General features: G+C 41.6%; 1 protein-coding gene across 1 annotated transcript in view; it reads left to right on the forward strand.

The window, feature by feature from the left end:
• Positions 1 to 18,561, forward strand: part of GABRB1 (gamma-aminobutyric acid type A receptor subunit beta1) — a 114,736-nt gene extending 96,175 nt beyond the window's left edge. Inside the window, exons 6-9 of the mRNA XM_059471316.1 lie at positions 11,522 to 11,659; positions 11,767 to 11,919; positions 13,233 to 13,483; positions 18,229 to 18,561. Of these exons, the coding sequence (XP_059327299.1) occupies positions 11,522 to 11,659; positions 11,767 to 11,919; positions 13,233 to 13,483; positions 18,229 to 18,561 (875 nt within the window). The remainder of the gene's footprint in view (positions 1 to 11,521; positions 11,660 to 11,766; positions 11,920 to 13,232; positions 13,484 to 18,228) is intronic.
• The last annotated feature ends 6,506 nt before the right edge of the window (positions 18,562 to 25,067 follow it).

Below are 25,067 nucleotides of genomic sequence, written 5' to 3' on the forward strand. Positions count from 1 at the left end.
CTTAGTAGCCATAGTCATAGAGAGCAAAACTAGGGAAAAGCACATTGTCTACATTACAAAACTCACGTAATTTCCTTTTGCAAAAATCCAACATGACCACACAGTGTATCAGTAACATGGTGCAATCTTTTTGCAGGATGTTGCACCTGTTTTCTTTTTGAAATCTGCCTTCTGATATCCCAGGTGTTTATTTGGCACCTTTGTGGGTTTTAACAACTAAATCAGTAATAATTCACCTTCAGGGAAGGGAGTTTCAGCCCCAATAAGGTGCCAAACTATTATTTCTTCTCTCAAAACATCAGAGAAACTGCAGAGAGGGTGGCTGTGGCTGCCTTAAGAAGCTGCAAGTGAAGTCAGGAGCTCCTGAGGACTGGAGGCTGCCCTGGGTCCCAGCCTGCACTGCCCAAGGAAACGGCACAATCTGAGCTAAATTGGAGGGCAGGATGTGAAAAGGGCAACAGGTGATGACAGCACAGAACAGAAGGATCATTTCCATCGTTTTCTTCCAAAGCCTGAGGCAGAGTTCAGGATTCTCACATCTAAACCTTCACCTGTGACTTTATGGCAAGTAGCTGCTCAACATTTAGGTAGTGATGGCCCTTTTGTTTTTTTATTCTGTCCCCTACAGACAAAGGATGGGTATTACCTCGTGAAGAGGATATCTGTGTGGTACAAAGTCTACACATAATCAATGCCCTTTCAGTGTGAGATGGCAGTTCCAATGCCATCTGTTTTGCACCACCTTTTCTGAGAAGATAAATCCTTCAAGAGAAGGTTTTCATAAAACAGATTTGCAAGAAAATGAAGTTAACACTTCCCTGCCAATCTCAGTTGAAATAAACAAAGGGCCAGGAGACTTCTTCTCCTGTTTAATGCCTTTATTAAAAGTGATCAGCTCAGGATTGGGTAGCTCGGCGGGGCTGCAGTCTCCCGTCGTCTCTCCCAGGGCGACTCAGAGGAGGAGGATATGCACAGCTCTGTCCACCAGGGGCAGAGCTGGGGATCAGATCCTCTTGGGAGCCTTTAGGGCTTGATCCCATAAGATGTTGCTCGGTCCGGGTCTCCAGACCCCCCCAGTCCTGGCTCGGGGGATCTCGAGGACAGGGTGAGGAACGATGAAGGTTTCCCGCATCTCTGCAGGCTCAGCACTTGGTTCCTCACGTCCAGACATCACTCCAGTCTCTTAACTCTTAGGTGGCTCGTTGTTTTTGGGGTTTCTCCACGAGTTTGGAGATGGGGGTCCCACAAAGCATTCTGGTCTTGCGAGTCACTTTGCATAACCCCCCCCACCTTCTCAGGTATCTTCCCTATTCTGAGAAAGGTAAAACTTAGCCTTGGGCAAGGTCCCCACCCAGGAGAAGGGCCATTACCTCGCCCCAGCCAGGGCTTTTACCAATACAAAGACAACCATTAACGACAACGACCCGTGATTACAATAACAAAACACACAGAACTTGGGCAGGGCCAGTGGTCTGGCTGCCTTTTTGAAACTTTTTCTCATAAAAAATATTAACCGAGTTTTTGTTCATAACAGTCCCCCCTCTTTTTCTTTGATCGAGCTTAAACTCTAAGCTCGCATCAACTCTCGATTTTTGTTTTGAATCTACTATAAATCTCTTGTGCACTTTGGTAATCATGGTTACTTAACCTTGTTACTCCCCTTGGTTTCTTCAGGTTTGTCTTCATGGCAAACACTATTTTACTGAAACAGATAAATAAGCATAGTAAAAATAGCAATCCTCCAAGTACACACACAGCGAGAAAAACTACCTTTTCCCACACATCCTTTTTGAAAATCTCCAGGTTCTCTCACCCACTGGGATCAAGTGTAGGAGTTTGATCTTCATTATTTACACATGCTAACCTTTTTATTTCGTTTGAAATGTTCTTAATAATTGAATTCTTTATTTTTAATACTGCCTGGAGCCGAATAACTTTGTTTAACATAGATATTGGGATACGAATTTGGCTTTTACAATTTTGGATTTTCTCAATTTCTATTTCACTGTGCCTGTTCTGTTTAATTTCTCCCAAATCATTATATATAGGAACTCCCAAACTTGATCCAGTTTCTTTGGGTAATAAGAAAATTGGTTTTATCACTCCAGCGGTGCAGCTGCCAGACAAGATCAAATCTAGGGGTTTAAGGCTCCCCTGAAATGTGTTCTTAAAGGGGTTTATCTCTTTTCCAGTACACTCGTATAAATACTTGTAACAAACAATTTTTTTTACCATTTTCACCATTTCTTTGCTTTTTACTAGATCTGCTGAGCTTGTTTCAGCAGTATCCCATTCAAAACACAACCAGGCTTCCTCTATAGGGCACTCTCCTAGGAGTGGCTGCCTAAAAGTGGCAGTATTGTATACTATCCAATACACTCTCTTATTTTTTTGATAAAAGACCAATTGGGAGAGGCTAACACAATGAGGGTTAGAACTGATGTGGACTCTCGACAAGGAGCTCACTTCCTCCTCACAGAGGGGTTGGTAGCATTCATTGCACGGCTCAGCTGGGCTCCCCTGAGCACCACCAGCAATCAGAGCCATCAGCACTACCCTTCCCAAGAGTCCGGTATGGGTCATCTTGCACAGCCTGCCCACCCGGCCTTGCCTCTTGGGGAACTTTACTGAAGAAAAGCTTCCAAGCTCTTTAGAGTCCCTTCTACCCGTTTCTCTGGTTAAACCTCTCTTGGTCTGTTCCCTACCAATTTTGGTTTCCCCTCCCAGGGGAGTGTTCTGTAGAGGATTAACCTGGAGTCTTTAGAAATAAATTGGGGAACTTAACTAGAATTACTTATTTACAGTCTTAAACTTTTTACCAACATAGTTTACACAGAACAGTCTTAAAACATTTTAAGCAATATTAGAACTCTTAACAAACAATTTTTTTCCCACACAGTTCAGTCTTTTTGACTCTTCCTTCTGAGAGTCAACTTTAAATCCTTTGGTCCTTTTACCACAGTGTACTCAGGTGATTTAGCTTGTGAAGCAGATGAATCTTGTCCAGCGCCGGGGGGTGAGAGTGGTGTGGACTCTGGTCCAATGCCAGAGGGGGAAGCTGATGTTGGATCCAGTCCTGTACCTGGGGGTGAGACTGGCCCTTTTATTCTTGTGATATGAGTCCAACCTTTTTCTTTGGTCCGCACAGCTGAATTTGTGATCAGGAGCACCTGGAAGGGGCCTTCAAATTTAGGCATTAATGTTCCTGTAGTCCATGATTTTATCAAAACCCAATCTCCTGGACTAATGTTGTGAACTTTTGTGTCGAGAGGGGAAGTTTGAGGAAGGTATCTTTTCTTTCTAAGTCCCTCCAGAGTTCTTCCAATTATTTCTAAATACTTTCTGGTAGCTTCTTCCCCTTCCAGATAGTCTCCTGTGCTATAAGGTGTTAACAAGAATGGCAACCCAAACATCATTTCATAAGGTGAAATTCTTATGTCAGCCCGAGGTCTTGTTCTGATGCGCAACAGCGCTAGGGGCAAACACTTCAGCCAATTCATCTTTGTTTCTTCAATCAATTTAGTTAATACATTTTTGAGAGTTTTGTTCATTCGCTCCACCCTCCCAGAACTCTGGGGGTGCCACGGAGTATGCAACCTCCATTTCATTCCTAAAGCCTCAATTATATTTTGTAATGTTTGGGACACAAAATGTGGACCTCGGTCTGAGTCTATGGTGTTCACAATACCATATCTGGGGATAATATTCTCTAGGATTGCTTTTGCCACGACTTGAGCTGTTTCCCTCCTGGTCGGGAAGGCTTCTACCCAGTGCGTGAGATGATCAACTATAACCAGTAAATATCTGTATCCTTGCACTGGGGGCATTTCAGTGAAATCTATCTGTATGCTTTGGAAGGGTCTCAAGGCTAATTCCCTTCCTCCAGGTGCTACTTTTCTCATAACTTTTTGGTTCACTTTTTGACAAATGATACACCCTCTGGTAACAGCTTTAGCCAGGCTATATACCCCGATGCATAGGTTATTTCTTAGGAAATGATCACATAGTCCTTGGACTCCCCAGTGAGTTAATTTATGTAGTTCTGTTAGCACTGTCCGAGCCAGTGCTTTATTCAAAAACACCCGTCCATCTGAGGTTAACCACTCTCCCTGTTGTCCTTGATGTAACTTTAAATCTTTTATTGCTTCTAATTCTTCTTCACTAAATATAGGTTCCTCCCCTTTTTCAGGTGTCATTTTTGTCTTCAAAATTTTTACTGGATCTCCTGGTTCTAGAGCTGCTTCTTTGGCTATCTGATCAGCCAGTCGGTTTCCTTTAACTTCTAAACTGTCTCCTCTTTGGTGCCCCTTTATATGGACCACTGCTATTTCTATAGGTTTTTGTAGGGCCTCTAGTACTGATCGCACTAGGTTCTCATGGGCTAAGCTCTTTCCCTTTGAACTTAAATACCCACGTTCCTCCCATATTTTCCCAAATGTATGAACTGTCCCATATGCATATTGGGAGTCCGTATAAATGGTTCCCCGGTCCCCCTCCAGTAAGTCCAGTCCCCTTTTCAGGGCATATATTTCACAACTTTGGGCTGACCAGCTTGGGGATAGTTTCCCTTTTTCTGCAATTTGTAATGTTTCTCCATCTATAATGGCATAACCTGAAGCTCTTTTTCCATTTACTACCCTCGAAGAGCCATCTATGAATAAGCTTCTTCCAGTTGCTAGAGGCTGATCTTCCAAATCTTCTCTTACTTTTGTTTGGAGATAAACCAATTCTAGACAGTCATGTTCTAAATTCTCTATAGGCTCTCCCATTAGGAATTGTGCTGGATTGAGGGCATTTGATGTGATAAATTCTAAGTCTTCTGTATTCATTAGTATTATCTCATATTTTAATATTCTAGCATCGGTTAACCACTGCGGAGCTCTCTGTCTCAGTACTGCCTTAAGATCATGAGGAGTATGCACTTTAATTTTTCCTTGTAAGGTCAATTTTTGCGTCTCCTCTATCAGGATTGCAGTTGCTGCTACTGCCTGTATACAAACTGGCCAGCCTCTAGCCACTGGATCTAACAATTTGGAGATGTATGCCACAGGTTTCCTGCACCCTCCCCACTCCTGAGTTAATACTCTATAGGCTATACCTCCTTCTGCACTCACAAACAGGTCAAAGCCCTTTCTGAGATCTGGTAAGCTTAGGACCGGGGCAGAAGACAATTTGTCTTTTAAGTTTTCCAATTGTTGATCATCTTCAACTGTCCAAATTAGGGGTTCTGGATCTACTAGTTTATTATACAGAAATTTCACACTCTGTGTGTATTGATCCAACCATAACTTACAATATCCAAACAAGCCCAGGAGTTTTCTCACATCTCTTTTCGTTTTTGGGGCCGGGAGAGCTAAAATACCTGAAATCCTGTCAGGGCTTAGTTTCTTATACCCTCCCCCTATTATGTGCCCCAAGTATGTTACTTCTGATTGCACAAATTGTAGTTTCCCTTGGGAAACTTTTAGTCCTTTCTCCTCCAGAAAATTCAAAAGTTTAATACTAGTTTGTCTGACCTGATCTTTTTCCTTTCCTGATACCATCAGGTCATCAACATACTGCAAGATCTGCACTTCTTGTTCAGGGACAAATTGTTCCAACAAACTCTCTAAAGCTTGTCCAAAGAGATTGGGGGATTCAGTGAACCCCTGTGGTAATCGGGTCCACCTTAGCTGTTGCCTCCTTTTCGTACTCGGGTCCTCCCATTCAAAGGCAAACCAATCCCTACATTCTGTTGCCAGAGGACACGCCCAGAAAGCATCCTTCAAATCTATGACAGTGAACCAAGCATGTTCTCTTGGAATTCTGCTTAGGAGACTATATGGGTTGGGCACAACTGGATGTCTGGCAATGGTTCTTTTGTTGACTTCCCTCAAATCTTGTACCAGCCTATATTTCCCTTCAGCCTTTTTAACTGCCAGTATAGGGGTATTATGTGGTGACATGCAGGGTTCTAAAATTCCCTCCTGCAACAGTTGCTCGATGACTATAGCAAGCCTCTTCTTTCCTTCTAGGGAAATCGGATACTGTTTAACCCGTATGGGTGAGGTATCATCCTGCATTTTTATTGTTATCGGTGGAATGTCTAATAAGCCTCTCTTTCCCCCCTCAGCCCATACCTCAGGATTTATTTCTGCAACATCTCCTTGAGACAGCTTCATCACTTGTACTACCATTCTCCCTTCCCTTGGAACAATCCCAACCCCCAAATGGACTTGCAGATCCCTTCCTAACAAACTTTTTTCTAAGTTAGGCAGATAAAGAAAATTAGCTTTACATTGCCTTGAGTTTCCAATTATTTTCACTTCTTCAATCACAGATGCTCTAAATGGTCTCCCTTCTGCACCCAATACTTCACAAAATTGTCTCCCAATTTCCATACCTTGTGGTATTTTGTTGAGACAGGACTTATCTGCCCCTGTATCAACCAAAAATTCAAATTCTTCATTTAGGGGTCCCACTTCAAAATTTACCAAGGGCTCTTCTAGATGTTTCATCGGGTCCCCTATAGTAAAAAGCCCTTGACACCCCTAGTCCTCCCCCTTAAGAATTCTTCCTAAATTGTCCTGTTCCTTGGCTATTGCCTCATCGAGACTGAGCTTTTTACAAAACCTTCTGATGTGTCCTGCCTCCCCACAGTAATAACACTGTCGTACTCTCAAAGGGACTTCCTGAGGTCTCACCACCCTTCGTGCACCGGTCAGTACTGGCCTATCCTTGCCTCCTCCTGGTGGTGGACCTGCCCACCCTGCACTTTCTCTAGCTACAGCAACCATGATCTTAGCCTTGGCCTTTGCTTTATCTTCCTCTCTTCTTAAATACACCTTCAATGCCTCTTTTAATAACTCATTAATGTCCTTCTCTTGCCAATCTTCCATCTTTTCCAGTTTTCTCCGTATATCAGGCCAAGATTTGGTAACAAATTGGACTTTTAGTAGCATTTGACCTTCTGGGGTGTCTGGGTCTATTCTAGAGTACAACTGGAAATTCCGCCTTAGGCGATTAAGCCAGGCAGCAGGAGCTTCATCTTTCTCCTGTGTACCCTCAAATGCCAATTGGGTATTGGTTCCTTTGGGAACTGACTCTTTGATCCCCCGTATTATCAAAGACCTATATTCCCTCATGGCCTTCCTCCCCTCCTCCTGATTAGGGTTCCAGTTGGGCTCTGTTAGTGGCAACTTCTGTTCACCTGTTGGCACCTGGGGTCCTGGACTGTTATCTTTCTCCCAAATTTTTATGCCAGCCGCCCTAATCATCTGGACCTCTTCTGGGGAAAATAATATACTCAGGATGGAATTCATCTCCCCCCAAGTGTAGATATTCGGACCTAGAAATTGATCCACTTGCTTGGCTATGCCCACTGGGTCCTCAACTAAATGCCCCAACTCTTTCTTGAATCCTCTCACCTCAGAAGCAGTTAGGGGAGCATTCACAAAGCCAACACCTCCCGCTATTCCTCCCATAGGAACCTCTCTGAGGGGAAAGAGTTTCTCTGCCTTGGAGGTCTTGGATCTGGTGCTACAGTAAGGCCCATCTTCAGATGCCAAGCTACTTTGAGGGTTCTCTGGGTTACCCTGAATGTTCTGCCCATCAGCAGGTGTATTTGCTGATAGCTGTTTATCGGGTGAGGAGACATTTGTGTCCCAACTAGGAGGAGGTAAAGGGACAGCAATAGGAGGGGGAGAAGAGCCTGAGTAGATATTAAGCGGAGCTGGAGAAGGGGTGGAGAATGCAGCAGGTGGAGTATGCACTCGTGGTGGTGCAGAAGGAACTGGAGGAGATACTGAGTTTGTCATAGCTGAAGCTGAAGAGGTAGAAGAAGGAATTTGAGCAGGTGGTAATGAGATGGCAGCCGGGGGAGGAACCGGACCTGCCATTTGAGGTGCTTGAAGAAGAGGATTATAAGGTGGAGGGGCAGAAGGAGGCAAATAATCCAGGGGGTCCCATTTTTTACTAGTTCTATCATCCCCTCCTTCATTCCCCTCTTTCTTCCTCTGTACCTTACAAATTCGCACCCCTTCATCCTCAACAGCACTCTTTAACCAGCAAGCCACATACAGTAATTGCTCAGGATCAGTATCGCCTCGAGCTGTCAGATAATTATTTAATTGTTGGCACATCCACTTATCCTTTGTCCCACACCAAGGCCATCCTCCTTGCACCTCTAATTCTGGCCACACTTCCATACAATAATGGATCATTTTCACTTTATCTAATCCCTCCGTGGCCTCTATAAAATCCCATTTCACTAACAGTTCCCCTAAGGGACTACTAGGAGGTATATCTCTCAGTCTCTTGCCAGTCTTTTTACTACTACAACATCCCATTTTTCAGGTCTCAATAAAAAAATCCCAAAGGTGCCTCTACTGACCGAGAAACCCTTCTTTGAGGAGCCCCAGCCTCCTCCACTGAACTTCAAATTTCTGCCTGACGCTCAGGACTTTATAATGAAACAACTGCCCAATCTCTTGATTGCCCAACTTCCCAGCGTCAGGTCTTACATCTATCGGGACTTAAGCACACGAAGCCCCGGCCAAGAATCCGGGTCGTGCCTGACACCCTCAGTCAGGAAAAACAACTGCCTGATTTTTAGTTCGCCTAACCCGCCAATTTTTAGGCTTCACCGTATCAGGACTTAAAAGCAAACCGCAGCCTCCTTCGCTGGGGTTTGTGCCTGACTCCCTCTGTCAGGACTTACTTTGCCTGCAGGGCTTGTGAAACACCCGAATCCTTCTCGGGACTGACAAATCTTACTCGAATCCTTCTCGAGCCTTACAAAAGTGCCTGACCTCCCTTTGTCAGGACTTTGGGGTGCGTGCCACTCATACACAGTAATTCACTCCGCACGCCCGGAGTGGGGGGTCCCTTTATTCCCCCTTGGGAGACGACTCACTTGCGCTAATTCCACTCGCGTCCCCCTGTTCCTGGCCGCTTTTCTCGCGAAAAGCCGGAACCGCAGTACTGAGGGGTCCACTCTCGCTTCGAAGGTCCGGCTGCCGGCCCTCGTCTCACTCACACACACATGCGCACGTCTCCCACTCCCGCCACCGGATTTCTCACCAGTCCAGTGCTCCGGTGCTCCTCTGCGTCGCTGTCCTGAGCCGGTCCCTCTGGTCCTGGTAGCCAGCTGTCCTCTGAAGATCCAAGATGGCCAGTCCTGAGTCCTCTTGCGGCGTGGCTATCCCGGACGAGAGCCCCCAGCTGAAATAAACAAATGGCCAGGAGACTTCTTCTCCTGTTTAATGCCTTTATTAAAAGTGATCAGCTCAGGATTGGGTAGCTCGGCGGGGCTGCAGTCTCCCGTCGTCTCTCCCAGGGCGACTCAGAGGAGGAGGATATGCACAGCTCTGTCCACCAGGGGCAGAGCTGGGGATCAGATCCTCTTGGGAGCCTTTAGGGCTTGATCCCATAAGATGTTGCTCGGTCCGGGTCTCCAGACCCCCCCAGTCCTGGCTCGGGGGATCTCGAGGACAGGGTGAGGAACGATGAAGGTTTCCCGCATCTCTGCAGGCTCAGCACTTGGTTCCTCACGTCCAGACATCACTCCAGTCTCTTAACTCTTAGGTGGCTCGTTGTTTTTGGGGTTTCTCCACGAGTTTGGAGATGGGGGTCCCACAAAGCATTCTGGTCTTGCGAGTCACTTTGCATAACCCCCCCCACCTTCTCAGGTATCTTCCCTATTCTGAGAAAGGTAAAACTTAGCCTTGGGCAAGGTCCCCACCCAGGAGAAGGGCCATTACCTCGCCCCAGCCAGGGCTTTTACCAATACAAAGACAACCATTAACGACAACGACCCGTGATTACAATAACAAAACACACAGAACTTGGGCAGGGCCAGTGGTCTGGCTGCCTTTTTGAAACTTTTTCTCATAAAAAATATTAACCGAGTTTTTGTTCATAACATCAGTCTTGGTCTTTTAAACAGTCTTAGCAGTGTTCATTCACTTTCAGCCAATCTGTATCACACCCTACATGCAGCTCATGTCAGCCCTGGGGTTTGTGTGCAAAGCCTTTACAGCAGCTACTGCAGTCTCAGTACCAAGCAGCTACCTGACCTTTTGCAGCAAAAAGGAATGAAAACCAGCCATGCAGAGCTCTGTGTCACAGCCCTGGGATGGGTCATTTGAAACAAAAATAAAATAGCATAAGTAATGGGAAACCCAGTTTTAAGCTTGCAGCAGCAACCCATATTACATAAGTTACTGCGGTTTTCAGAGCAATTCAGATAGTTTGAACACCATGGCACTGAGCAGTTCAGAAATAAAATTTCTGAACATTTAACCTTGTTCAGCCCATCATGGTGTGTTTGCATCAAAATAGCTGTTCAATAGCTGCAGACTTTCCAAGCAATCTCTGGAGCTTCTCTCACTGTCACCAGGGAAACCATGGATCTGCTCTGCATGTGGTCAGCCTTCCAGGGATGAGGCTATTACCAGGCACCATCACAGGAAAAGACATCTCAAGACCAATTTCCCTAGCTTGATATTGCAGTTCTTGTGCATATGAAGGGATAGGTTCCTAACTCTGTGCAGGCTTCAAGGCTACAGTTGGTTCAACTGGCAAAAGTACTGTCAAGTTTTCTAAAGGTTTGAGTTCAAACACATGTTTTTATTTGATCTGTGTTATATGATTTAAATCTGATTAAATCTAACACCTGGAGGAAAAATTTAAAAATAGATGAGATGTTCTCTCCTCTGGTAGATATCTGGGGAAAGTAGAAAAATGCAATAAAGTGGAATCAGTTTAAATATTAGTTCAAAATGTTGTCAATTGTGAGATTTTTTTGAAACTCAGTCACTTCTGAGTTCAATCAAAATATTTCTGAAAATGGTAACAATAATGTTAACATTTCCAGTGATATAATAGCAAATTAATTTTTAATTACATTATAAATAATCAACATCACTGTTAAAAGGAAACAGAAGAAAGGTGCTAGTTTTGGAGAAAAAAAGAAATAGTTCTGTGATAACAGAAGATCAAAGATGGCATGGTCTAATTAAAATATAAAATGCTTCATGAATATCAAAGGGTTACATACAGCTCTGACAGACATTGTCAGGTGACACTACAGGCACCTTAATTCTTCTAGAATCGTCTTTGTCTCCACTGGCTCCCCACTGTGTATGTTGTCACATCCTGCATAAGAAATCAAATGAAAATCTGGGGACTGAACTTGGTTTTACTGTCAGAGCTCCTCCAAAGAGAGTTTAAAAGTTTTGCTGATGATGTGTCTGTCTGTTGGCAAACTGAGCAGCTCAAGCCTGACTGAAAAGTAGTAGTATTAGAGCTAGCTAAAAAACAAACTTTAATCATGAATTCCGTCCTTGTTTTTTGTCTTCTCCTCTTCTAAATCTAGAATCTTCCTCAGGGCATAGAGAAGACTTCTGTGTAACAGGAATGTCACACAACTGAAGGCTGAGTTCCTGTTTAACAGCAGCTCCTTCCACTTGAACTGCTACTATTTAAGCAAAGTAATAAAGCAAAAAGAAAAGTCAGTAATCAAGTTGTGCCTCTATTTCAGATGGATACACTACTGATGATATTGAATTTTACTGGAATGGAGGAGAGTCAGCAGTGACAGGAGTTAATAACATCGAGCTCCCACAATTTTCTATTGTGGATTACAAGATGGTATCGAAGAGAGTGGAATTTACAACAGGTAAGCACTGACAAGTTAAAAAATGCTGTCCCCTCTTCCTCCAACCCAGAAATATCAGTGCCTACCTTTTGTGAGGCATTAGTCATTACATGACTTCTTTCTTCCAGGAGCATATCCTCGACTATCACTTAGCTTCCGGCTTAAAAGAAATATTGGATACTTCATTTTGCAAACCTACATGCCTTCCACGCTGATCACAATTTTGTCATGGGTGTCTTTTTGGATCAATTATGATGCCTCTGCAGCCAGAGTTGCTCTAGGTAACTTCTTCTCAAAATGACTGAATGATGTGGGCACTTGCTCCCTTTGAAAACAGTGACACCGAATCCATTCTGCTGGTTGTAGCATCATTAATTGTTATCTTACACAAGCAGCACAGGCTTGTCAGGAAGGCAGGCAGGTGTGACCTTGCTACATCTGAAGCTCTTGCTCCACACTTAGGTTGGGATTCTGACTGACTTCCTGTTGTCATAATGGTTTGCAAGCATTTTTTGAAAACATTTTGCTTCCAAACTGGAGTGTAAAGTCCAATTCAGGTTTTTTAGGGTATCCACACTGTGCTGCATGAACAAACCCTCTTGATGTTAAGTGTTCTCTCAGGCCAGATCTGTGACTGGAAGGAAACACAAGATCCCACTGACATCAGTGGAGATAGACCAGTTTACACCAAATAAATCTGGTTTACCTATAGTTAGTTCTTTCCCATACCACCTTCCTCCCTACAACTTTCCATAAGAATGAAGATCTTCTGCACTGTCTGTGCTTTAAGGCATATATGTTTTTCAACTCTATTGCCAAAAAGCCATTTTGTCCCATCTCCCTGAAAATTAAACTTGTTACACCTGTGCCTAGAGCTATTCTCTGCATGCACTAATGACCTGTGATTAAAGCAGACTAAAAACTAATTTCAGCCAGCTAAAAGAAAAAACACGTATGGGAAAAAAAATCATTCAGTGGTGGATAACACAATGAGATGGAAATGCTTTACTTGCAAGCACCTAGTTAACAGGAAAAGCTACTTTGGTTCAAGCATGTATATAACCTTCTCTTCATCAAAGACCATCACTTTATCAAAAGGCTTCCCGTTCTCCTTTTAATCTTCCATTTAAAATCAAAAGCTACATACTTACTGCAGATTCCCACAGCAATGCAAGTCACCTATAGGGTCAAGCAGAGCTACTGCTGTAAATGAAGTAAGAAGCATTTTCTCACATAGAAAGAAAAGCTTTTGCTATCCAGGTCAGAATCAACTTTTGCTATCCAAGTCAGCTAACACCACATTCCCTAGCACAGTAACTGCAAAAATTAAGGCAAGAAGTTCCAACATAGCCTGGGCTATTAAAGGTTATTTCATTCATCCTCCACTGCATGAAAAGCCAAGGAAGGTGCTATCAGCAGACTTGCAAGGATATGTTCCTTTCCAGTTCTGCAAAAAACACATTCCTTTGGCTGCTAAGAACCTGATCACAAAATTAACCCATCTGCATGAGAAGTGCAATGCTGCCATTGTGTCTTCTGTGCTCAAATCTCCTTCCTTGTCTCATGAGTCAACGTCTGTTTCTTCCCTTCGCAGGAATCACGACTGTGCTGACCATGACCACCATCAGCACCCACCTCAGGGAGACCTTGCCAAAGATTCCCTATGTCAAGGCAATAGATATTTACCTGATGGGATGCTTTGTGTTTGTGTTCCTGGCCTTGCTGGAATATGCCTTTGTAAACTACATATTCTTTGGGAAAGGACCTCAACGTCAAAAAAAGACAGCAGGCAGAGCAGGACATGCTACAGGAGAGAAGAGCAGACTGGAAACAAATAGAGTCCAGGTAAAATGTTCAAGATATCTTGTCAAACATTATTTTTACTGTAAAAATGTTCATTTATATGATGATAGAGATAAATACAGATAAAACATGTGCAAAAGCAATGCAAAGGTATTTAAGATTGCCTAGAGAAAAATTGTATTTTAAGGAGATCACAGCAAAATATGGTCTGTTCCATCTTCAACTGGAAACAGAGTAAGAAAATACAGAAAATGCAAATGAATATTTAGGACACGTATTTCTTTCTTCTTTGTATTTCTTGCAGAAGAAGTACAAGGGGTATACAAGGAAGTTAAATATTTATCACTTCAGCTGTATCTTGTTTTTTTTTTTTTGCTTTAGAAGGTGGTGTAGAAGAAATGTTTATAGTAAAGTTCCTCTTTACATACAGAAACTTCACCAAAAATAAAAAGCATAGACAAGCTCAGTTGCTTCAGTGAGCCCTGAATGAAGCCTGTAGCACTGACCTTTGAGGAACACAAGGATGCTGCTGCTAGGTTTAACAGCTTTCATAGGTGTCAGGATTTTTTCCCTCAGCTAAATTCAGGCACACCACAATTGCCCCCTCTTTAAAAAACAAGCCAGAAAACTTACAGAAAGTAATACTATGGACATATTTTTAATGAGGATGAGTTTAATTTTGCAATACGTCACTGAGTACTTGCAAACATCTGTAAACCTTTTTCACTTTTCCCCAGTTTTTCAGAAACAAATCCTTTGAAGCCTCAGGTGTATTTGGCCCAGTCTGGTGCAGAGGAAAATACATATCCTAACAAGCCAAAAATTTTCTTCCTTCCTGTGCTTTCCTTACAATATATTACATCCAAGTTTTAATGAGATATTGCCCAGGCTGTCCTATAAACTTTTTTACTGCTGTGGCCTGAGGTGAAAACATTTGAACAAAACTGTATTTGTGCCCTCTGTTCAGTCTGAAAAATGAGACCAACACATAAAACTCTAAGAAGTAAGACTTCATCTTGATAGATGGCTACAGTGTCACACACACATCTGGAAGTGCATTTCAGAAACTCTGTGATATCTTATTAATTCTAGAGCTGTGTGTTTGGTGTCCCACCACTACAGCTATGCCTCATTAACAAAGCCATCATATCCTCAGTCTCAGTGAACTCATGAGCCCATTAAAAGTTCTTTGCCTTCTGTCCCACTGTGTAGGAGATGCTTTATTACAGTGAGGACACAAATTCAGTTCAGGCAATCAGCAGTCTCCAAGACCCCACAAAGTACTGTCTTCCACAGAGCACAGCAGATAAACCACCCCAGTATGGATTGTCCTGCACGGACACTGCCTATCCATTTCTATGGAAAATAAGGAAAGGGAAAAAACAACATAACCCACAAACTCCGACCAGCTGCCTCAACAGCTCCTGAGATAACCCAGCCTAGGTGAGAAGCAGCACAGCAAGGATTCATGATGAAGAAGAAATCAAGACTTCTTGAGAGGTCAGCCTTGGCTACGTGTGCCCCAGTGCACTGAACTGAGTAAAGGATAAGAGTGCAGGTAAGTTCTTCTCCTACATATTTGGAGAGTTCATTTAACTAACAAAATGCCATAACTCATAACTAAAAGTTTTTGTCTAATAGTTATGCAGCAAAGATTACACTGGGATTGGTACTCAGAATGGGATGGAAAATTTTTAAAGCACCACCATTGCATACACCATCATTTTTCTGATAGAAAAAAAGTAATACATGCTTTGTACCAGGATTTCTAAGTTTTCACACTTCAGAGAGCAATCCTATTCTGAGACTGAGAGTGCTTTGAGTGAACAGACTGCTTTCTGCCTGTACACGGCAAGTTTGTGATTGTAAATATGTTTATATGCCCACATATACATAAACACACACATGTGAATGGATATTGGTGAATTTTGTGTTCCACACACTGATGTGAGACATTGTGAACATTAATTTTACTCAGCACCGAAATGCTGATTTCCAACAGTTGTATTTCTGTCTTTGGCAGGAAGAGTGTACATGACCAGAACAGTGGGACACACCAAGGTTCTGTTACCTCCAGGGAAACAGCTCCCAGCCCCTCTCCATCATTTTTTGAGATTTTTCACTGGTATTATGATGCCTGTACCAGAGCAGGGGAAAGTCGGTTTTTGAGCATAAAAGAAGTACAGTTGTAAGTATGGGACATTTTTTCCCTTTTACTCTTGACCCACACCACTTATCCATACAGACACCTGTAACTACTAGAAGATATGTAACAGTGCTTCATCTCTTTGTGCCAGGTGAAGATATTGATCATTCTCATCTGACATACAACTCCAAAGACTAAAAGAGTTCAAATTCCTCCACCAGATAACACAAGCTTTAGATGCTTGAGCAACACTCAGCAAACAATATGAACAGTGTAGAGAAGACCAGATGAAAAATGGAACAGACCTAACTGCTGTTTCATATGTGGCTGTTCCATAAAGACTGAAGAAGATGGAAATAAAGTCTCTCCACCTTCACAATTTATGCCATTTTTATTTTTAATATACAAAAACTATTAATTTGTAGTAATCGATCTTTCTGTTTCTCTGAATAAAGCATAAAGACCGTTGATATCTCCTTGTTCATTTGTCAAACCGAGATGTCAGTGACGGGGACAGCCTGAGGGAGACCCCTCAGCAGGACTTCCCAGTTTATGACCCCTTAATGGGTCTTCCTCTTTATTTATGTTACCCACTGCCAGCAACAGCCAGCACCTGGGAAGGACTCACACTAACAGCTTATGGAATATCACTGTTTATTAATAAAAAGGTTAAGGTTCAAGGGTTGCCAGTGATAGTATCTGACTGCACAGAAAACACATCAGATTTTCAGAGTAAATGAATAGTCCCATAATTATGGCCATCCTCTGAGGAGTAGAAGACCCTAGCTTAAATCTTCCTTCTTAAATTTAAAGAGCTGACCTAAAAAGTATGAATATACAGCCCATATCTCAAGCAAACATTTGAAACACCATGCTGATTTGTGACAAGCTGACCTTTCTAACCCAGAACATGTGAGCTTTTCCCACCAAAACAGTGGCAGGAACTGGGGTGTTACCACTGAATTCTCATTTCAGCAAATTTGTCATCAATCAATTTCTAAACCAAAATAGTGCATTTTCTACCTGTGATGCCTTATTGCTTCACTTAGAAGGCTTTTTTACCCTACAGTTCTCTTGTGTGGCTTTTGTACAAATATTCCTTTCACTGCTTTTCTTTCAGTTATTAAGTGCTTAGTCTGGCACAGTGCAAATATGCTGTCAGTAATGATGCAAAGATTTCTCCTTGTGATGGGAAAGAACATCTTCCACATTGCCAGGTGGAACTGAAACTTTCTTTGGTCCCATCTTTCCTTTGCAGCAACTCACAAAAACTAGGTTTCCTGTATGTTTTGTTTGGAATTTCTTCTTGCACATACTTCAAATCTGCTGTAATTATTATATAATTTCCTAGGTCTGCTATGTCTTACTAAAAATGTAAAGCTCAGAGTGTAAACAAAGCACTGTATTTCAATGGTGCCTCACAAGACTAAATATTGTCTATAATTAATAACTTATTCGCTGATATAAAGGCATCCACAGGCATGATCAAGTTTGTTATAAATTTGGGATAGGTCCAACACCACAATTTACCAAAAACAACAGTAATATCCAAGCCTCAAGGTGAAGACCTTGAAGTTTCATTTAAGAGGCCAGTGTTATGATGTATATTTCTCTCATATGAGCCATGGTGGATCTTTAAATATCTGTGGATTTGAAACATCTATTAAGTCTTTGTGGAGAAATCAGAAGTTAATCTGGAAATAGCACAAAAACTTTTCAGAAGAGGTTTTACTACAAATGTGTAGAAAATGAAAGATTTGTGAAAAGGAGAACACTTCACAGCAATGCAGCAATTCATGGTTAATTACACTCATACATGAGAAGACAATGATACAAAAATATTTAATATTTTTATATATATAATTGTTTGTGCCAGACATGTACATACTGGTTGCAGTTTCCAGTTCTTTGCTCAGGTATTTAAAACAGTGCTTTGATTAATAGCACAAATAAAGGGACAGACATATTTGAAACAGCTGCTTCTGACACTAACACATAAAAATGCAACTGAATGTAAGTTTTCATTGAATAAAATGGATTATTCTATCTGTACATGAACAAGTTAATGTGCTATGGTTTCATCCCAGTAATAGAGTTATTGCCCAAAATCAATTCTCATCATGAGTATTTTATAATAACTGATAAAATACAAGTGTATCGTGTATCTACATGCTCTTCATATGATGAACCCATTATTAAAAAATTTTTAGAAACTAACCTGCAGCACCAGAACAGTCAAAAACTGTTTAAAATGGGCAGAGACAGCAACATTTTCTTTCCATCTTGAGTATGTGAAAGCTTCAGGTGCCAGTCACCAGATTTAAAGATCAGTATTTCAAAAAGACCATGGTCCAAGTAAAAGACAAAATTGCAAAAGTCTTACTTCACAGAGGATGAAACAATTAAGTGAATTGCAAAACCAAGGAACCAAGCTAGGGTGGAAGGTGCTTAGATGCTGAATAGCTCATTTCATCCCAATCAGGAAAGCGTATTCCGTGTCTTTTCACCTTTGTGAATGCACTAGACAGGACTGTCACTGCAGCCCCAGGAGCCCCCTGACGCTAGAGCCACAAAGTCCATCTGGGAAACACCTTGGGCTGGCTGAGGAGCTTGTCTAATCCCCATTCCTTCCTTGACACAGGTTGATGCCCATGGAAACATGCTTCTGGAGCCTCTTGAGCTACGAAATAACATTTGCACGATCTTCCATGAGCCCCGAGCCACCAGGCACACGAGCGACAGTGCCAACCTGCAGCACAGAAGAGCCACTTCCAGCAGAGACCTCTGCAGCAGGAGTGCTCTGGACAGGCACAGGCTCCATAAAAAGGGACACTTACACAGGAGGGCATCCCAGATCAAAGTCAAAATCCCTCATCTGACTGATGTTAACCTGATAGACAAGTGGTCCAGAATGGTCTTTCCCATCATGTTTATTCTTTTTAATGTTGTTTACTGGCTGTATTATGTCCACTAAGTTATGCAATAATGTTACCACAGACTGACATAATTAGACTTGTTTCTTTTCCTTCTCAATCTCATTAATTCTGAAGAACTGCAAGTAGCTATAATGTTCCATGTTCAACGTAAGATTCTCCACCATGGAACACTTCTAGATTTAAGCTTTTAAAAAGAAAACAACAACCCAACACAAATCCAGGGTTGCAACATTTAGATCAGAACAGTACAGATGAGCTCTTAAAGAGCCTCTTGAGAAAAATTGCTCTACCTTCATTTTTACAAAGTTTGTGCATCACCCATGACCTTTCTGTGCCAAATTTAATTTTTTTAAGTGGAAATTTGTCCCACTGTATTTCTTATCACATATTGGCAGCTCACAGCAGCATGCTTCCAAACAACACAGTCAAACTACTAGCAGTAGCTATGTCACTGTCTTTCACCACTCAGAGCATAGAGAAATTTGAAGAAATTACAGTTTAAAGAATTGTAACTATTGCACCATGCTTCACTTCAAACTTAATAGCTTTACTGGGAAGTATTTCCATAGTGTGTTTGAGAAGTATCACTCAAGGAGAAGTCAAATAACATTTTTATAGACAGGGATCTTCAAAACAGAAAAGGGTAGCAGAGAGAAATCCCACGGAGTATCCAAGCAAGTAATCAGCTGATTTGATCTTAATGGAATTCTGTTATTTCCACAATAACAGAAGTAAAGTCGATATTTATCAGAACAGTTGTACCATATGTAATTTTGTGTTAAAAAGTAGAAAAAAAAACGCATGTTGATTCCCTGAATGAACTCTGTGGGATACCCCAGGCCAAGATTTTTCTTAAGGCCCATGTTTCCTGCGGCTGGTAATTGCAACATTCTCCCAAAAGTTGGTAGATGTCTGGGAACAGATCTGAGGAAATTTCTGCACACAGAATTCTGAATTCCTTCAGCTTTCTTCATTCCACTGAGAACCAGGAGATGCAGCTGAGCCTTACAGCACACTGGGAATGCTGGTGCACTCCTCTGAGGAGCTGCCTTTCTTACCTGGCAGCCTACTGCCTGACACAGCTCCAGGCAAGGAGCCACAGGCAAAGGGCTAGCAATGTCCATGCAGCTGAGAAGCAACAGATCAGTCATCTTCTACCTATGATAAATAGGTATAATATATATTAAATAAATTAAATTAAGGAAGTCTTGCAAACTGAACTTTCCAAAACTGCAAAAAATAGCACCAGGAGGGAGACAGCAGTAGGACCACATGTGCTGTCCATTGCAAACACATATCCATTAAATAGTTTTGAATTCTTTGAATTCAAATGAGACTTAACAGAGTAAGTCCATGAGCCATTGAATTTGCCTGCTTTGTGCTTATACACAAAAATTAATTCAAAGAAAGTAATTCAAAGAAAGTAATGAATTCTGCAGATTTGTAGTGTAAAATACAACCATCAGTGATTCATGTTTTGCATTACTAGATTTCCAAAAGACATTCACAGACAGACCTCAGGTAAGTAATTAAGCCCAGCTGATCCAGTGGTGAAGAGATACTGCAACCTCTCCTTACAGCTGCAGTGAACATTTTAGAAGAGCCAACATCTAACATGACATCTAAAAGTCTTTAGGTTAGAAAAAGAGGATCCTTTGTTTTGGATTACAAGAGCAAAGATCAGCTTTACTAGTCTTCAGCATTTCTTTTGCAGGCCCCTAACATGTCCATACACATATTTTTCTAGTTTATGGTTCAGCCAGATACTCCTGGCAAAGTTGATAGGTACATGGACTAAAATCAGTTACATTGTACAGTTCCAAGAAAAACAAAAATTTAAAAAAAGGGAGCAGAGTAAAAGCCATTAACAAAACAAGAGCAGAGCACATGCAAAACTCCTTAAGAACAGCATGTCCCAAAATAGGAGGATGTAGCCTTCTGCCCCAGGAGACACTGAACACACACCTATCCAAACCCCAGCCCCACAGGACATTCTGGGCAACACACACCAAGGCCTGTCTGCACCAAGAGCTGGAAGCCACCACCACCACCTGAGTCAGGAAACAGCTGCCAGCTCTTGGTGCAAAGTTTGGCAGCAGGGACTAATGACCCATCACATACAGAGGCAAGAGCCACTAACTGTAGGTGCAACTTCTAGAGAAAAAAGCAGAAGAAATCATTTCTCACCTGAGAGCAATAGCTTGGCAGCAAGGAAAAGCCAGTGGTTATTAGTGGCATGGCATGGCATGGCATGGCATGGCAAAATGAGTCCATTTATAGGTTACCCAGGCACAATGCCATCTGGAGCTAGAAATTATGGAGCACAAAAGAAACACAATCTCTTCCCATCAATAAATTGGAGTAATTTGGCTGACTTTATGCAATAAAGCTGAATAATGCTGTAATGCCAAGTTCCCTTACAGTTGTACTTTAGTAGTTTCCCTACCCGGAAGAACCAGACTTCAAGATCAGCACAGGTAAGGACCTATTGCTAATTAGGTTTTAGCTAAACTCCTATGCAGTTTGTGCAGCTCTCATGCAATTTCTACTGGAAGTCATTTTTGGCTGGGTTTCCTGAGGCATTGAGTTTCTACTGTCCCTGAGCATGTACATTTGTGTGCCTACCTGGAGTCTCCCAACAACATTTGAATCTATTGAGAATATCAACCAATAATTTTCTTTTTGTTCAAAAGCTAAAAGAACAGTACGGATCTGAGATACTAGATTCCTACAAGTTTCAACAAAGCAGAGGACAAAGCTCACATTGTCATCTGCCTCTTCTCTGGCAGAAAGAAACTTGATGAACTCCAGCCTTATTAGACACAAAACCCAGTCTTTTCAGTGAAACTGGAATATTTTTGACATTACATTGCTTTATGCACTGAACAGCACAGAGGTTGCAATTTTAGAATCTCTGCTGGTTCACCTAGTTCACCCTTACAGGAAATGTTCCTTCCCTTTGTACTGCAAGTGGAGGATTTCTTGACATAAATCACAAGGAAAGTCACCCAGGGGCTGAGGGCCACATTCCACCAGCTGTTTCCCATCACCAAGGAGCCTGTTCCCATGAATTCTCACATATTGAGGATGCATTGCTAACACGTCCTTGGGAGTATTAGTAAAAAAAGGCTGGATTATATCTGTTATGTAAAAAAATACTTTAAAAATGGGTTCTCTATTACAAAGCATGACCTCCCCACATCTGTGACTGTGCATTTCTTCCTACCTCCTTGGGCACCCAATCACCCTGCAGCCCAAGGAAGGCAAGAGATCACATGAGAATAATGAATTTCAGCATGTAGTAATGCTGAAATGTATATGCACAGGCTGAAAGAATTAAGTGACAAATAAAAAAGGTGGCATTTCTTAAAAGAAGACCAGGTGACTTTGGTCTACTTGCTGCCTTGGAGTGCAAAGGCAACTCTAATGGTGCTGTTTGTTTCTTGCCATGTGTATTTCTCAATTATTTTGTAAGTAACCTTGAATCTCCCAGAATTATAAAAGCATCCCTTCTTGTCTCATGCTGATGCAAATCTAAGAAATGGCCGGGTACTCACTCTTTTACATTTTTTATTGCAAAGTCCAATTGCATTTGAGTGTGAATACCAATGAGGAACTAATATAATTACATGGCAGCAGAAGCATGTCATATTGCTAGAGATCATCTCTGACCAATTTCTTTTAACTCATCCCTGGCTCTCTGTACCTGCACTGTCTCAAACAAAAGTATAAAATCAGTCCCACTGCCAAAGTGTAAGAAAGATGGTTTCCTTTAGCAGATCATGCCTTTTGGTGAGAACATCAGCCATCTCATCCACATCTGTGAACATACCAGTCTCCTTGTTCCTGTCTCTGAAACTTCATTTTCTGTTTTGATCTAGCTGACAACATATTACCTGATTTTTTTAGATTTTTAGAAGAAACTTTGAATGTTGTACACTATAGCTAACATTTCTGAAACAAATCAGGCAAATCATAATTTCAAGAAAGAGCTTATTGAGACTTTGGCATAGATAAAGAATTCAGGATTGGGTTTCACAAAGGAAGTTTCCAGCAGCTCTCAGATGATCCAGTGTCACTCTGGCTCCCATTTAAAACAATATAAATAGAAATACAACAGATCTGAAACCTCTGCCTTCGTAGCCCTCAAAAAAATCTATTTAATCTATATCCTAGGAATCCTTCCCCACAGATAGTCCATCACCAAAGCAGTTCCTGTGGAACTCTAACAGTTCCCAGTTATAAAAATCCCCACACCTTCCAGTGCCTTTCATTACTCTATTAGCTAAACTAGCTGAGTAACCCAATGCTTAAAAATAGCCAGAGCCTTCTCTCTGTAGTACTCTCCTCACAGGCCTGCAAAAATCCAAAGAATGATATTTGTGATATTTGCCTCATTTTCTAGGCTTTGGTGGGAGTCATTTGGTCCTTCTGGAGAAGCCCTAAAGCAGGTATGAACTAAAATTTTACAGAGGAAACAGTGTATACCACCAAATGTAACTGAGGTTGATTTAAAGTAAAAAAAAAATTATGGACTATCTTGATGCACTTATGAAAGCATTCATTAGTACTAGAAGAGTAAAAATCCCTTTACTGCTGATACTGCATTTTAAATATTAATTCACAAATCAAAATGATAGCAAAATGTGCATACTTCAGGATAGGGTGTTACTGGTTCTTAAAACCACCTAACCACCTTTCAGAAGAAAGCATAATTATGTCTCAATATGTTTCCCATCAGAAAGGCTTGCTTCAGAACTCAGAAATGTTCTACAGACTTATTAAGATCTTTTAAAAACACAGCTTCTTGGCATATATAATTGCTTTTGCTTTGCAAAAGCAGTTTTATAAACAATAGTCAATTCCATACTGACAGTTTGCTGCTCATATGTAGTTCTGGTTCCCTTTAGCATACCAAGATCAAAGCTGACATGGCTGATATGAAAAAAAAGATTTTTCTGAAATCAAGGGAAGAGTTCTGTGAAACAGAGAAAAATGCAATGAGCGCCAGCAGAGGGCAAGTAACATTATTTTTATAATTCACTTTTTATATTTTGGATCAAGACATGCTGATTTTCTGATTCAAATTGCAGGTCTGCTTATGCAATATGAATTTCTGTAGGTGCCTTTGAGGTGGTGAAATTAAAACTTCCTACAGTGTGTCTATTATATTGCAGGTACTGATTTCATTAGCTTTTGGTTCAAAAAGCCTCTTGTACAAAGTTTTGTTTCTGGTGTAAATTACATACTCAAGAGGCCTCTCCTTAGTACCTGCAAAACCAGAGAGATTTCCTGAACACCTTTATGATGGTTAGCTTGGGGGGTTTTGCCCATGCCACTGCAGGCCCCAGAAGTGAGCTGCTCTGCCAGGTAGGGACTGGGAGAACAGCAACCCATGGCCTTGAATTGGGCCAAAGGAGCAGCATCTCCTGGGAACGACACTTACCAGTTAGTGTGGTGGCATGTGCAAACTCCACAGCTATTCCACATGCTGCAGCCAGTTAATTAGAATGAGCTCACACATGGAAGAAGGTAGGAAAATACAGATATTGGCAAATAGAGCAGAAAAGCAAGGACAAAATTCAGTTCATTGATGCTAATTGGGTCTCTTTAAACTCTCACACCTTTGGCCTAATCCTTAGTCACAGGCACAAGTCTCTTTGTCAGTGGGGCTCCTCACACCACAAACTCTCCTCAAGATGTGCTTCTGGTTACAAGTTTGTTTCAGGTGTTTTTGTCCTGTGTAGGTTTGTCCTATTTACCCTGCTCATGTCTACCTGCATCCAGCAAAGTGTAGCTGAAGATGACACCACTGTAATGGGTCTTGTGAAAGGTCTGGCTTTTTTCATTAATCTGGTCTGGTACAGTCTCCACAAAGGCCTTATCTGTCACAACAGGAGACCTTGGCTTGTTCCAGAAGTACCTAATTCTCTGAGCAAAGAGAAAAAGAAATAAAATCTGACAGATAGTACAAAGAGCAAGCTCTGTTCTCCATTCTTTCTGGTCCTTTTCCTTGCCATCTGCTGGAGGCCATTATGTGCCTTTCATTTCTCTGTAGATATGTAAGGTCAGGATGCACATTTCAAATACAATGCACATTTCAAATACATGTTTTAGCTGCTGCTTCTCAACTGCTTGTCAACTGGAGCTCCAGTCCCCTTCTAGCCATTCACACTGTGTTGTTATGCCCCCTATTAAAAACTTAATTTTGATGGTTATATTAAAAAAAATCTTTTTCAATAAAGTCTAACACCTATTAAAAAAAAAGCATCTCATTGCACATTTATTTCTGTCAACAGCAGTATCAGAAACCTGTCTTCTTGTTAAAGCAAAAAACCATTGAAAAAAGATTTTTTCAGCCTTTTCTGTTCAGTGCTGCAGTAGAGGACAGACAAATGTAGGATGATACTACAGACTGAACACCACTACATACCCTTAATTAGAAATCCATTATTACATAAGTTGATAGAGAATTTAAAATGAAGCTATGTAAACACTTTAGGTCAACTATTAAGAAAAAGTCACAAATATTGAAAGTAGCATC

This window comes from Ammospiza nelsoni, chromosome 4 (genome assembly GCF_027579445.1).
Source record: "Ammospiza nelsoni isolate bAmmNel1 chromosome 4, bAmmNel1.pri, whole genome shotgun sequence".
Classification (NCBI taxonomy): Eukaryota; Metazoa; Chordata; class Aves; order Passeriformes; family Passerellidae; genus Ammospiza; species Ammospiza nelsoni.